Here is a 15,206-nt window from a genome sequence, read left to right as displayed (position 1 = left end):
CTCACAGAAGCAGATGAGATTAAGAAGAGGTGGCAAGAATACACAGAAGAAATATACAGGGAAGATCTTAATGTCCTTGGTAGCCATGCTAGTAATGTCCTTGATAGCCATGATAGTGCGGTCACTGAACTTGAGCCGGACATCCTCAAGAGTGAAGTCAAGTGGGCCTTAGGAAGCATTAGTAACAACAAAGCTAGCGGAGATGACAGTATTCCAGCTGAGCTATTTAAAATCCTAAAAGATTATGCTGTTCAAGTGCTGCATTCAATATGCCAACAAACTTGGAACACTCAACAATGGCCGCAAGACTGGAAAAGGTGAGTTTACATTCCAATTCCAAAGAAGGGCAATGCCAAGGAGTGTTCAAACTACCGCACAATTGCACTCATTTCACATGCCAGCAAAGTGATGCTCAAAATCCTACAATCTAGGCTTCAGCAGTATGCAAACCGAGAACTTCCGGAAGTACAAGCTGGGTTTCGAAGAGGCAGAGGAACTAGAGATCAAATTGCCAACATTCGCTGGATCATGGAGAAAGCAAGAGAATTCCAGAAAAACATCTATTTCTGCTTCATTGACTACACTAAAGCCTTTGATTGTGTGGATCACAACAAACTGTGGCAAATTCTTAAAGTGATGGGAGTACCAGACTACCTTACCTGTCACCTGAGAAACCTGTACGAGTGTCAAGAAGCAACAGTAAGAACCAGACATGGAACAACCGAGTGGTTCAAAATTGGGAAAGGAGTACAACAAGGCTGCATATTGTCACCCTGCTTATTTAACTTATATGCAGAGTACATCATGAGAAATGCAGGGATAGATGAATCACAGGTCGGAATTCAGATTGCTGGGAGAATTATCAACAACCTCCGATATGCAGACAATACCACCTTAATGGCAGAAAGTGAAGAGGATCTCAAGAGCCTCTTGTTGAGGGTGAAAGAAGAGAGTGAAAAAGCTGGTTTGAAACTCAACATTAAAAAAACGAAGATCATGACATCTGGCCCCATCACTTCCTGGCATATAGAAGGGGAAGAAATGGAAGCAGTGACAGATTTTACTTTCTTGGGCTCCAAGATCACCGCAGACGGTGACTGTAGCCATGAAATTAAAAGACGCTTGCTCCTTGGGAGGAAAGCTATGGCAAACCTAGACAGCATAGTAAGAAACAGAGACATCACCTTGCCAACAAAGGTCCGTCTAATCAAAGCTATGGTTTTCCCAGTAGTAATGTATGGCTGTGAGAGCTGGACTATCAGGAAGGCTGAGCGCCGAAGAATCGATGCTTTCGAACTGTGGTGCTGGAGAAGACTCTTACGAGTCCCCTGGACTGCAAGGAGGTCAAATCAGTCCATCCTAAAGGAAATCAACCCTGAGTGCTCATTGGAAGGACAGATACTGAAGCTCAAATACTTTGTCCACCTAATGCGAAGAGAAAACTCTCTTGAAAAGACCCTGATGCTGGGAAAGACTGAAGGCAAAAGGAGAAGGGGACGGCAGAGGATGAGATGGCTAGATAGCATCACCGATGCAATGAATATGAACTTGAGCACGCTCCGGGAGAGTGCGCAGGACAGGAAGGCCTGGCGTGCTATGGTCCATGGGGTCACGAAGAGTCGGACACGACTGAACGACTGAACAACAGCACCCACCTGGTCAAACCCCATCCTCCACAGCTAGCTTTTATTAGGAGGACATATAATTGGGCACATTGCTGCAAACTCCCTGTGCACTTCATATGACCTCGATAACACAAATGGATCCCAACGGGTCTTCTACAACAAAAACATTAAGCTCACTGCAAAGTCAAGAGATTGTATCCTTACGGTGCTTCACAAAACAACAACAACTGCTTCTCAATGGGTCTGGGGCTTCATTTGTAAGGGATCTTTGGAGGAGGGAAGCTACTTGAGCATGTGACGGTGGCAGAAAACAGGGTCTACTGGCTGCCCGCACTGCCATGCAGGCGGAACAATTATGCGCTCTAACCCATGTTTGGTGATCTTCATCATGATTCTTTATGGAGGTGTTGCCAAAGGAAGAGGGAATACCTGCCAGGGCTGCAGGCTTTGACGTTCCCGCCTTTCTCCTTCACCCTCCATCAACATGCGCTTTGGTCGGGATGAATATGAAGCATGTAAGGCATGGGCCACAGCATGGATGCTGCTATAAGAAATGTAGCTGTCCTGAGACAGGGCTCTCTCAATCTTCTCCTGGGGCAGTGTCACCTGTTGCTCTTTCTCTCTGCAACCTGTCCAAATTTTCATGGACAAAATATGCATTGAACTGAAACACTCAAAGGTTTCATCCCAAAACAGTCCCAGAGAAGAGGAGACTGGCTCATTGTGGTCATATTTTGTCATTATTCTAGTCTTCATTATGAAGGACAAAGAACCGTGGAGGAAATGGAAGTAATAAGGTTTCTGAGACACGTTGAAGTCCATGTCCTGAAAAGCTGGTGTGATCCAGAGTTTTGCCCCAGTTGGTTTCTTTTCGAGTGTTCTTTGTATAAACATCAACGGAGCACACCCATAGTGGGAGTCCGCATAGTAAACAATGACCTTCACTTCTTTCCCCAAGAAAGAAAGGTCAATCTGGAATATTTGATGTAAGATATTTCGTGGTAGCCTTTTTGAGAAAGCAACACAAATCCCACTGCTGATCATCAGGGGTGTCAAGGCACCCAGGAACCTCTCCCCATTCTCAGTGTCTGGAGCAAAGAGACCGACCCACGTCCATCGGAAAAACAGGAGCAGTTGAACGATCCCCGGGTACTGGGTTTCTTCCTTCGGGGCCATCCGGTAGACAAAAGGGAACTGAGTTTTGTCATTATCAAACAGCGTAACAATGCCATAACTGATCTAGGGAGCAAAGAAAAGTAAGAGGCGGTAGCTTAGTATCAGTTTGTTTTGTGGATGAAGGTCAAATATTTTTGGCTAAAATGGAAGGAGGATTATGTACCCCACCTTGGGTTCCTTAAAGAGGAAAAAAGGCAGGATATAAATGTTATAAATAAATACATACATACATACATACATACATACATAGTATCTAGCTCAATGCCTTTCACTATGACGTGGTATATGTGGAGGGGGAGGGCAAAAATATCTCGAGCTTCATTTGTGGTGCAGCCCAGGAGGATCACTGGGGTCCTTTTCACGCATTCAAAATGCTGTCGAGTGATACACTTCAGGAACTAGTCAAGGGAGGTTAGACCTGCTCACTGCCTTGTGTGAGCCAACTGAAAAGGATAGATTTGGCTCTGCCCCCAGCTATGTTCTAGATTCTGTTTGGGGAGCACACAGGAGCCTCATTCAAGAATTAAAGCCATGAAGGGGCAACATGAGTACAAAAGCAACCCACTTTGGTTTTTGACCTGGTTACAGGACCGAATCAGCCTTGGTTGCCCGACTGCATGAACTATATCAAGAGAAGGACAGGGAGAGCAAAACCCTGCTAATTCTGCTCCAGCTCTCATCGGCTTTGGATAACATGGACCTGGACTAGGGATGTACGAAAGTCACTTCTCTTTCTGCGAATTATGTTTATGGTGGGGGGGGAGGTGTTCCATCCCTCCACCCAGAATCCTCGATGGGGGGAGGTGATCCATTCCTCCCCCCCAGAATCCTCAATGGCAGCCAGGCCCAGCCCAGGCCAGAGCTGTCTGCAGCCAGATTTCTGGCCGCGGACGGCTCTCGGTAAAACAAAACCAAACCAAACCGCATATGCAAATGGTGGCGGCTACAGCCGCCACCATTTGCATTCCTTATTTTTCACCATCTTAGCCTATGTAAATATTTACGTAGGCTAAAAGGGCCTACAAAGGTCCGTCTAATCAAAGCTATGGTTTTCCCAGTAGTAATGTATGGCTGTGAGAGCTGGACTATAAGGAAGGCTGAGCGCCAAAGAACTGATGCTTTCGAACTGTGGTGCTGGAGAAGACTCTTACGAGTCCCCTGGACTGCAAGGAGGTCAAATCAGTCAATCCTAAAGGAAATAAACCCTGAGTGCTCATTGGAAGGACAGATGCTGAAGCTGAAGCTCCAATATTTTGGCCACCTAATGCGAAGAGAAAACTCTCTGGAAAAGACCCTGATGCTGGGAAAGACTGAAGGCAAAAGGAGAAGGGGACGGCAGAGGATGAGATGGCTAGATAGCATCACTAATGCAATGAATATGAACTTGAGCACACTCCGGGAGAGAGCGCAGGACAGGAAGGCCTGGCATGCTATGGTCCATGGGATCACGAAGAGTCAGACACATCTGAAAGACTCAACAACAACAACAACAACAACAAAAAGGGCAAATCAAAAAGGAACGCAAATAGTGCCCACTACGCTATTTGCATTCCCCTTTGTTTTCGCTGTAATAGTCCATGTAAATATTTACGTAGACTAAGACGATGAAAAATAAGGAAGGCAAATCGTGGCGGCCAGAGCTGCCGCCATTTGGGTATGCGTTGTTTTTTTTTTTACCCAGCCATGATAGGCTACGTAAATCTTTACGTAGCCTATCACGTCCCTGTAAAAAAACAACCTCCAGACTGCAAATGGCGGCAGCAGCCAGTCGGAAGACCAGCTGCAGCAGCTGCCGCTGCCGAAGCCGCCTCCGGAGCCGCCGCTGCCCAGAACATCTGCCCCAGGTAAGTCTTGTCCTGGGGGGATCCACGGGGGTGGGTGGGGGGCAGCCCATTCTGCCATGGTGTTCGGGGGGCCAATTGCACTGGCATTTGGCCTCACCGAGATCCCTGGCAGAATTCTCTGAAATCCCTAACCTGGACCATGGTTTCCCGCTGGATCGACTCCGTGGGAAAGGCATTGGAAGAACTGTGTTACATCAGTTTCAGTCTGACCTACAGGGCTGATTTGAGAGAGTAATGTTGGGTGTCCATTCCTTGACCGCTTGGCAAGTGAGCTACAGGGTTCCACAGAGCACCAACTTGTCCCCAGTATTGCTCAACATCTGTATGAAATCACTGGCAGTGGTCATGAGGGGATTTGGAACAATTCAGAATTCAGGAGCTCAGCTATTGTAGGGAGCTGACCCCCTTCAGCATACTACCCCTTTGTTGAGGGAACTGCACTACCTGCCTATTTGATGCCAGGTCAGATTTAAGCATTTTTTTCACTAGTGTCCAAAGAACTAAACAACTTGGACCAGAATACCTGCAAGAGCACCTTCTCCCTTTCCAACCTGCCTGATGACTCAGCTCATTGGGGGGGCATGTCCTGGTGGTACTCCATGGACTTATGGCCTGATTGGAGTCCACCCAGAGAAGAGCCTTCAGCGTATTGGCCCCCTTTCTCTGGAACTCCCTGCCTCTGGAGATCAGGCAGGCAAGAACACGGTGCGGTTCCCTGAGACCATCTTTATTTCAGGAAGCCATCCTGGCCTGACCAGCCACAGTTGTACTGTAATTATGTTTTTTTCCCCATCTCCTTTTTTTTATAAAATAATTTTTAACATGGAGTTTTACTCTTTTATCTTATCTTGCAACTTTTATTGTTTACCACTCCAGAATCTGTCTAAATGTGGAGTGAAATATAAATGTAAATAAATAACTACAGAAATACCTACAGAAATAACTACAGAAATAACTACAGAAATAAAAACATGACGGCTGTGCCTTCAACAGAGAGATGGGGGACAGCATACCTTCTGGGGCAGAATCATGGCAGTGGTCATGTGGGGGCTGCAAGAACTGCTGGGGAGGATTCTCGTTCTTGTCAGCCACTACTGTTTTCTGCAACATCTGCATAGGACAGCCTTTTGAGACATGATTCAAGGTGCAATCCTATACAGATGGATGGGCCCTCAGACCTCCACTGAAGTCAGAAGCAACCTCTGATCCAATGCAGGGCAGAACCAGTGCAAATAAGGGGATTCCCTCCATGCTGCACTTTGCGTTAGATGGAGTTTTTCACACATCTATGTAAGGCATCGGGAAGGGGCAGGAACCGGGCTGGGGATCACATAGAAAGCTGTCCAGTACAGCTTCCATGGTCTCCTGCCATCCCTGCCCCAGGGATGCCCGGTCTCCCATCCCAGAGCTCCACCACTGCCACGACTCACCTCCAACACACACTCGAGAAAAAAATTATGACCAGGAGGCACAGGCACTGAAGAGTGAGGGCTGAACCTGTCCCCTGCCAATTCACACCTGTGGGATTTTGTAGATGCTCGACATGGATGAAATGTGGAGGGAGAGGTCTGATTCAGCCCCTTCAAGGACGGCCAGCAAGTGATTCTTCCTCCCGCAGCTGTAATGTGGAATGTTGCTTTCGCCCCCAGCAAGGAGCTGCAGCATGGCATAGGAGGTGGCTCTTCCATCGAAGAAGGACTTGTAGATGTTGTAGCCCAGGGTGATGTTGGGTAAGAGCCTGGGGTTCTGGTTGATCTCCTGAATGGCAAACATGAAGGACAGGATGTGCCAGTGCTTTGTAGTTTGGAAACTGGAAAACAATAAATAAATGAAAATTAAATGCAATACCTCTTGCTGTCATTCTCCACTGAATAAAAAAAACCTTTCCTTCCTTCATATCCCTATATTCTTTTTCTTACAATTTTAATCTCAGAAGAGCCGATCATCACATAATGCTTTGGATGTTCATAGGGGCAGCAAACATACCTGTGTTGCAAAGTAATTGAGAATCCATTTACCTGCTCAAAGGAAAGGTGGATATATTTGTACCCCACTCCTTGAGAAGGGATGTTGGCAGATTTCAAGGATGAAGGATCTAGCTGTCTGTCTGTCAGTCTGTCTGTCTGTCTATATTTAGATAATCTCTCTCTCCCTCTCTCTCTCTCTCTCTCACTCACACCCACACCCACACCCACACCCACACCCACACCTTTTCTTAAGGCTTATCAGTAAAAACAATCATTCTGTCATGTAACATCATAATAGAGGTGTGTGGTATCATTCAGAACGGTTTCACCAATGTTTTTGAAACTTACAGGTTCCAGAAGAAGTGTTGCATTTACATGCCATGAAATTTCCAAGTCTACTGTACAAGTATATTGTAAGAGAAACAGCAGTATGAAGAGAAAAAGCAAGCAAACAAACCAACAAACCCCTCTGTCTGTCCAAAGTGACTTGGAGAGTATGTTTCAGCTAACTTTTTTGGATCAGAGTTTGTGGAAAAAGAAAAACCTTCTTTAAAGTCTAAAAGATTGATGCTTTCCTATTCCTCGTGTGTTGGGAATGGTGGAATATATATATATATATATATATATAAATTTTAAATAGCCCCTTTTAATTTATATGCAGGTATAAGGATAGGGAGTCATAGCTTAACAGTGCCCTCTTATCCATGCTCTTTCAGTATGCATAAATAAAAATAACAATTATTTCATTATTACCTACATAGTGCTTATAATGTTTACGGTATTTGTGTTAAGTGCTCGGGAATGTTGCCTCAAAGAAAAGCTGGGTCCCACTCATTTTACTCACTGGAAATCACATCAAAGTGGAAACTGAAAACGAAGCATTCTTTAACGCTTCTAGAAGGATCACCATTTTTCCAGTTAGTACTCACACAACCTGTAGAACCTTGAAAGGGGGCTTATGGACACTTGCTTTTGCCACCTTAGCTCACTGCAGACAGTATATTCAAAAACACAGCCCCTCAGCTGAGTCTGGTGCCCCCGAATGCTCAATCTGCCCCCCCTGGCATCCTCCCTTGCTACCTGAAGGATCATCTCCTCCCATATACACTTGCCCAGACCCTGAGGTCAGCTCCAGCAGTTTGACAGATTTTGTCTGGTTTTTTTCCCCACTTGAGTTACATGGGTACTTTGGAGGATCATTTCTCCTGTTTGTACAGCATCTCTTGGAAAACAGTCTGGCATCTTTCGTAAGGAAGAAGGTGCAGAATATACTATGCCTCAGAAAACTATAAGGCATTTCGAGGTTTCTTCCCCATTTTAAGCCAGCATTCAAATAAAAACGAATTTCCACACAAGCCACTCCAGATCTGGATGGACAAAATTTGGAGACACATTATGGAGATACTTAATTCTCCTATTTCTATTATTTATTTATTTATTACATTTATATCCCGCCTTTTTTCCTCCAAGGAACTCAAGGTGGCATACATAATTCTCCTCCTCCATTTTATCCTCACAACAACAACCCTGTGAGGTAGGTTGGGCTGAGAGTCTGTGACTGGCCCAAAGTCACCCAGTGAGCTTCCATGGCCAAGTGGGGACTAGAACCCAGATCTCCTGATTCCCAGTCCAGCACTCTAGCCACTACACCACACTGGCTCTCTATTTCTAATAACCTAAATGAACAGATCACCAAAAAGATGACCAAGGGCTTTGGTTCATTGCCATCCCATAAGCCTTTTCTCCATTATAGGGAATCTATGCACAAAACACAAAACAAACTCAACTGGGGTTTGGCTTGAATCTCTTCTAACGCAGGAGCAACCACAGGCTTCTGAAGTCTTGATTCAGAGACCTGATGATACTGAATGACAGGAACTACACTCCTGCCCAGCAGAACCTGTTCCGCAGTGACCCTCTGGAATTCTGCCCAGTTCACCCACTTCTTTCATGTCTCTTCAGAATAAACAGGGCCATCAAGCATTCATTCATGCAGGACTTAATCTTTGACCAGCAGAAGCATTTCAGAGGAAGATTTGGGAAACTCCATTCCAAAGCAGATCCTGTCTGTGTGAGGCAGGAGTCCCTGCAACTCTGACCCAAGGACTCTTTCATTGTAATTTTTATTCTGATTTGAGAGGCCATATGCTGTATCCTCTGCTGACGAACTTCCCAGGGCATTCTGAGGAAAGATTGGTCATTCACTGCTTTGGGAAAAGTCAGATATCTCAACAAAGAGGTGGCTAATTATTTTGTAATAGCAATGCAAATAAGCACTCAGGGGATTGTATTAGCTAAACTGAAGACTTTGTATCCCTGTGTCTGGTTTTTATGTCTTGTATTTTATCTTGAATGGGTCTAATGCTCATTACACACACACATACACACACATACCCCTTTCTTATTCAGAAGTAAATTCCACAGAATGCATTATTATTTACTTTCAAGTTCTGTCGTCGATAAGGGACAAAGGTGCTCAGCCTTAAGAAAGGGCCACAACTATTGCCCTGTAATTATTCCGGAGAGGGAACCTCTGTGTAGACATTTGCATTTGGACCACTCCCAAGAAAGAACCTCCCCAGCTCCAGCCTGTGTCTTATCTCAACATTTGAAAGCAAAGAGGCTGCTGGTTCTTTTGGCTGAAACAATGCAGGGGAACCCCATGGATCCAGTCATATGTGAGCGTACTGAACTAAATGGTGCCTTTACTTCAATGAACCTCCGAATTCTTCTTCAAAAAGTACAGAGTGGCAAAGGTCAGGAGAGTGATTCATCAGGAATGGCCAGAGATTCCAGAAAAGATGGACAATCTCCCATAAATGGGGACAACCGGAGTGCGGATTTGGAAGCATTACATCATCAGCATCACTTACGTGACAACCCTGGTTAAAGGGGACTCAGAGAAAACGTATGGTTTGTTGCACATGAAATTCTGTGAAGACAGGACTCCGCTGATGAGGTAGTCTCCTGGCCGGTAATAATAGGATCCTAACTCTTGCTCTTTGTTCAGAGTGGTCAAGCAGTCCGTCTCCTGCAGTTGACCAGCTGCATAAGGAAGCAGGAGCAACAACAGCAGCAGCAAGGAGATCATTCTGGGTCTGCCTCCCTCCTGCTGTTCCTCCTTTGTGACTGTTCCTTTCACCTCCACAGCCAGCTAATCAGAAGATGTGAGAAAAGTCTTGCAAGAGTGAGGCTGCAGTGTCTTTGCAAGGACATCAAATTCTGAGCCGGAGGCAGCAGAGGGAGGCAGTGTACTAAACTGTACCACAGGCATGCATAGTCATCTCAGCCTGTCTGAGCCCAGGCTCTCAGGAGCTCAGGAGATTTTTTATGCACCAATCTTTTCAGGCATGGTGCAAGAGGATTCCTGGAGCTGCCTTTCATTCTGATGTTTACATCATTGGTCTCCAAGGAAAACAGAAAGCAAAACATCTCTTGAGCTCTGGCAAGGCTCAGAATAGATCACTATGTTTTTGATAATGATCAGGGGGAGGTTCACAGCTGCAACTTCATGGATTCTCTGAGTGCCTCGAGGTGAGCTGCAGAACTGGAGAAAAACATGTTTGTGAGAAGTCACACAGGCAGCTCCATCTTCTGGTTGGCAAGGGGGAATGGTGAGCCTGGCCTGCATTCGAAAAACTCACACAAAAGAGCCAAGATCAAGAAAATCTCTTAGGACATATACCAGTGTTTGGGAACGTGTAGCCCTCCAGATAGCAGTGGACTTCATGTTCAGCAGCCCTGATGGCCTAGCCCATGGGGAAAAACGATGGGAGTTGCCGTCCGAGGACATCAGGTGGGCCACATCTTCCCCATCCCTGATGCACATGAATGTTCACACCCCTTGCGGGAGTTTTCCAGCCCTGCTCCCTTTGCCAACCCTCCCAGTTGCACCTCTCTTGCTGGATAAACCGGGATGACCAGTGCTCAAAGAATGAAGGGTGGCCACCATGCATCTCAATTGTCTCCCTCTATTAGTACTACCAGTGAGCTCCTCTGAACGGTGCATCATCTTGTTTGGGACTTAGTAAATCAGATTCCACAAGATAGTTACTTCTAAATGCATTCTGAGGAGAAAAAAAAATGAAATTGATTGAAAGGTTCAAGTTAACTACCTGTGTCTAGTGAAACATTCCAAGTGTTCCATCTTTTATCTTTACAAAATGTCCTGAAATACAATGTTCTTGGTGTCAGCTCAAGGGTGGCCACTGCAACATCCTTCTGATGGTCCACTGGCCACCTCAATTGTGGTGTTTGCCAATGAGCACAACTGTGTTTTGGCAGCACAGGACAGTCCATGGCAGAAGAGAGGTGTAGGCAGAGAGATGCCAACTTGGTTTGTGCCATGTGCCATGCCAGGACACCATCCAGCCTCACCGTAAAAGTGAAGCAAAGGGTAAACCAAAGGGTCACCACAACTCTCCTTACAGGAGATCTTGCAGCACTCTCAACACTTAGGGTACACTACCAAACAAAGATGAGCCAGAGGAAAGCCATCTGAGCTAATCCACACAGAAGCAATTCAAGAGACCCCTGGAACATTACTGCATCCAGAGTGAGCCATAGTGTTCATCATTCTGTGGTCATGATGGAAGCACAGCGATGCATCCATAGGTGCATGCCCAGCAGCAAGAGCAGCCGCGTTCTCATGCTCAGGGACTTCACTGACATGCTGGTACTCAGTAGCGTATGGGTAGACATTGAGTAGCAGGTTAGTGAGTGACTCCAGCAAGGAGCAGCCCGTTGTGCTGTCCTCTGCTTGATCGAGGAGAGCCATCGTGGCCTCCACAGTGTCAAGAATGTACAGCTGGCCATAGCTTGGAGTCTCATCTGACCACAAAGTGCTCATCAGATGGTAAATGGAGCCTTGCACCCTGAACACAAATGGACTTCCACAAATAACAATGGTTTTCACTGTCAGGAGTTTCACTGTCATACAAATGTTGAAGAGCACTGGGCCCAGGACTGAGCCCTGTGGTACCCTGCACATTACCTCTCTGCAGTTTGAGAAGATACCATTGATAAGCACTCTTTGAATCTGAGTCTGTAGCCAACAGCATGAGGCATGGTTAGACTCCTAGTTCACCTCTGGTTACTGCTACCAGTAAGCGTTTGATGTCTAGTCGTGTTAGTAATTGGTGTAGTACTATAGAAACGTTATTTTGTTAAATCGAACAACTAGACACTTCCTTTCTGAGCAATAGCTAAACTTCGACTGGGTTACTTTTAACTGTAGGTATCTCTTAATCCCGTCATGATTTTTTTTTTACAGACTGTATGTTACTGGCAAGTTATTGTAGTTTGCCCTGCACCTTTGTTTATGAAAGTGGACAGGTTCTTTTTTTGTGTCCATATTTCATTTTTTTCAATTTGCGGTAAAATCATTACGGACATAAACTCCTGACAGTGAAAACCATTGTAATTTGTGGAAGCTGCATGAAAAGCTTTCCAATGAAGTGTGCTTCATGAGTGTTGGTCAAGGGAAAGGCAGTCAAACTAACTCCCAACTTTGAATTATAGGTATACACAGTTTTCCAATTATCAGAGCAGCCTTCTTATGAGCTGGTGTCAGTACGAGGCATCCATGGGCAGTTGCCAGGCCCCCTGTCCCTTGTCATGGTCCACTGCTGACGCTTGCCCTGAGCCTCCTCATACCCGCCCCCAGTCCTGCATTGGCTTCAACAGACTCTGAGTGAAGGGACAAACCCAGAAGAAAGGTAACAAAACAGGCAACCGTGAAAGCACAGATAAGCAGTCAGAAACATGGGGCCAGGATTAAGCAGTAGTGGTAGAGATAGCAGGCAGTGTTTCTGCCAATTCATGGAAGCCGCTGCATATTCTTGCAAGGGGTCTGCAAATGCACAGTTGAGCTTGGCCAGACCTTTACTATAAAAACAATATCATCAGAGACAAGGCCAAGATCCCCTTTTAAGATATAGTTGCATACTGTACATTATGAACACATGAAACATCCTTCTGCTGAGAAGCAATAAGACAACTGGGATAAGTAAACTGGTGAAGATGAATAAAATCCCAAAAGCCAGGTAACATAACTTTACCAATAAAGGCTGCAAGCATACTGTCATCGAGCAACAGAAGAGAGCAAATTCAAGTTGTGCAATCATATCAACCGTTAGGATGTATGTGAATGTCTGCAGAGTGGTTGTGTACTGTACATTGTGAAACATTATTCCACTGAATCTCAATGATGAGTCAACCATCATGTCCATGCAGTAACTGTGTGATGAGGACCATAGATGACAATGACAAAAAGGAGCTGGAAGTATCAAAATTAAATTCTGTGTTCTTTTAGAATAAGTCTTAATGAGACTTCCGGTTGGAACCGATGTTGCTCTGGAAGCTTCCCACGAGTTCTCCCATGGGAGCTTTCCCAAACAGCTTTTTAAACGGGTGAAAAACCTTTTCATCTGCCCCCTGGAATTAAAGGGGGGCAAGGTGGAATCTGGACAACATCTTGGAGAAAAGTACCCCCCTCGAGATGGTGGGGGGGCTGGATTCCAGGAGTACCTCTCCAGAGCTTTACCAACCCAAAAAGCTGTGATGAGACTCCTCTTTCATAGGAGAAAACAGGGCTGACGTGTTCCATAATAATATATGCTTCAATAAATATCGCAACTCCTGTGGGATGATTTAAGAAATATTAACAACATCTGAGGACCTGTAAGATCTGTTTGAGATAAACATGAATGCACTGAGGAGAAGAAAGAGGATTCCTTGACTGCCAATTCCCCCCGTACCTCCTGTGTCAAAAGTTGTCAAAACAGCAGATATAGGGGAATTAATTACTTTGAAAAAGACTTTATCTTTGCAATTTAAGGAGCAAGCCAGAAGGTTGGATTTAATCCAAAATGCCAGCACTCCCTTGCAAGGAGCTGTCGATTTAATTAATGCGTCATTGCAAAAAATGGAGACAAGAATTAACAAGCTAGAAGACCAAGTAGCAGCGAATGAAACTTTGACACAAATTTGTTTTAAAAATACCTCTGACAGAATTTCTCAATTGGAGGCCTTCACGATGTACAAATTATTGGGATTCAAAACCCATATGTCTTCTCCAGGGTATCCTGCCTTCTCATGATGTGGCCAAAGTACTTCAGTTTTGCCTTTCATATCATCCCCTCAAGTGAGCAGTCTGGCTTTATTTCCTGGAGGATGGACTGGTTTGACCTTCTTGCAGTCCAAGGCACTCTCAGAATTTTCCTCCAGCACCTAGGGATGGGGAGAATTTCTCGCCGAAACTTCAGGGGGGCCGAGTGCCAACGTATTCGGCCCCCCGAAGTAGTTTCGGGGAGAAATTCTCCACACACCCCCCCCCCCGGGATGGGACTTACCTTTCCTGAATGTCGCTCCCGGCGGCGGGTCGCAGCGGCGGTTTGGCAGGGCTTTGACGGGGCCTGCCATAAGGAAGCAGGAGCAACAACAGCAGCAGTGATATCATTCTGGGTCTGCCTCCCTCCTGCTGCTGCTCCTTTCTGAGTGTCCTTTCACCTCCACAGCCAGCTAATCAGAAGACGTGAGAAAAGTCTTGCAAGATTGAGGCTCCAGTGTCTTTACAACAACATCAAATTCTGAACTGAAGGCAGCGGTGGGAGGCGGTGTACAAAACTACACCACAGGCATGGCCATCTCAGCCTGTCCTAACTCTTACCCCAGGCTCTTGGGAGCACAGGGAATATTTTATGCCCCAAGATGTTCAGGCAAGGTGCAAGAGGTTTCCTGGCACAGCCTTTGATACCCATGTTTACTTGACTGGTCTCCAAGGTAAAAAGAAAAGAAAACGTCTCTTGAGCTTTGGCAGGAGTCAGAATCGATCACTATGTTTTTGATAATGATCAGGGGAAGCTTCTGAGGGTCTCGAGGCAAAGCTGCAGAGCAGGAGAAAAACATGTTTGTGAGAAGTCACACATGTGCCTCCATCTTCTGGCAAGGGGAAAGGTGAGCGTGGCCCAACCTGTATTCAAAAAACTCTCACGAAAGAGCCAAGGTTAGGGGTGCACGAAAGCCACTTACCTGGTCTCGCAGCTTGCTTCGCGGTGGGGGGGAGGCCTATCACGTATCCTATCACGGGTGACTTTAAAAAAAAGGGGGAAAAAGTGCGTACGGCTAATGGCGGCCCTCATAGGGAGCCGCCATTCACATTCCTTATTTGGTCGCTGTAGTCTACGTAAAGATTACGTAGACTACGGCGAAAATAAGGGCAACGCTATTATTGACCCACCTCCGGGAGGGACATTCGGGAAAGGTAAGTCCCAGCGGCAGGTCCCGGCAGCAGTTCGGCAGTTCTTCATAAGGGGCGGGGGCGGCAGCCGGTCTTTTGACCGGCTGCTGCCGCTGCCATTACAAGCAAAGTAAAAAACAACAACAACACGCCCCCATGATAGGCTACGTGACGATTAACGTAGCCTATCACGGCTAGATTTGCAAAGCTGTGGGGGGGGGGCGTGGGGGGGAGAATTTCTCCCCGAAACTACTTCGGGGGGCTGAATACGTTGGCACTCGGCCCCCCGAAGTTTCGGGGAGTAATTCTCCCCCATCCCTAGCCAAGGTCAAGAAAACCTCTGACAAAGCGCACC

The 15,206-nt window shown here is 46.0% G+C and overlaps 1 protein-coding gene across 1 annotated transcript; it reads right to left on the bottom strand.

Moving 5' to 3' along the window:
• Positions 1–1,671: 1,671 nt before the first annotated feature.
• On the bottom strand, positions 1,672–14,498 carry LOC146356402 (vomeronasal type-2 receptor 26-like). Its single transcript, XM_084832617.1, has 3 exons — positions 13,965–14,498; positions 6,164–6,455; positions 1,672–2,864 (listed from the first exon to the last, which is right to left on the bottom strand). The coding sequence occupies exons 1-3, from the start codon at positions 14,069–14,071 to the stop codon at positions 2,022–2,024; spliced, it is 1,242 nt and encodes a 413-aa protein (XP_084688743.1). The 5' UTR covers positions 14,072–14,498; the 3' UTR covers positions 1,672–2,021.
• Between the last annotated feature and the right edge of the window lie 708 nt (positions 14,499–15,206).

This window comes from Heloderma suspectum, chromosome 2, assembly GCF_057233095.1.
Source record: "Heloderma suspectum isolate Gila_16-S chromosome 2, 16-S_ref, whole genome shotgun sequence".
In the NCBI taxonomy this organism is placed as follows: Eukaryota; Metazoa; Chordata; class Lepidosauria; order Squamata; family Helodermatidae; genus Heloderma; species Heloderma suspectum.
The sequence above is the reverse complement of the archived record's forward strand: the minus strand, read 5'-3'. Positions and strand labels throughout refer to the sequence as shown.

Excerpts from the sequence above, each read along its gene's own strand:
- LOC146356402 (XM_084832617.1), bottom strand. The coding sequence starts at position 14,071 with ATGATATCACTGCTGCTGTTGTTGCTCCTGCTTCCTTATGGCAGGCCC. Across the intron at positions 6,456-13,964 it reads GGGAGCGACATTCAGGAAAG|TTTCCAAACTACAAAGCACT; the intron begins GTAAGTCCCATC and ends ATTGTTTTCCAG. Across the intron at positions 2,865-6,163 it reads GCATCTACAAAATCCCACAG|ATCAGTTATGGCATTGTTAC; the intron begins GTGTGAATTGGC and ends TTTGCTCCCTAG.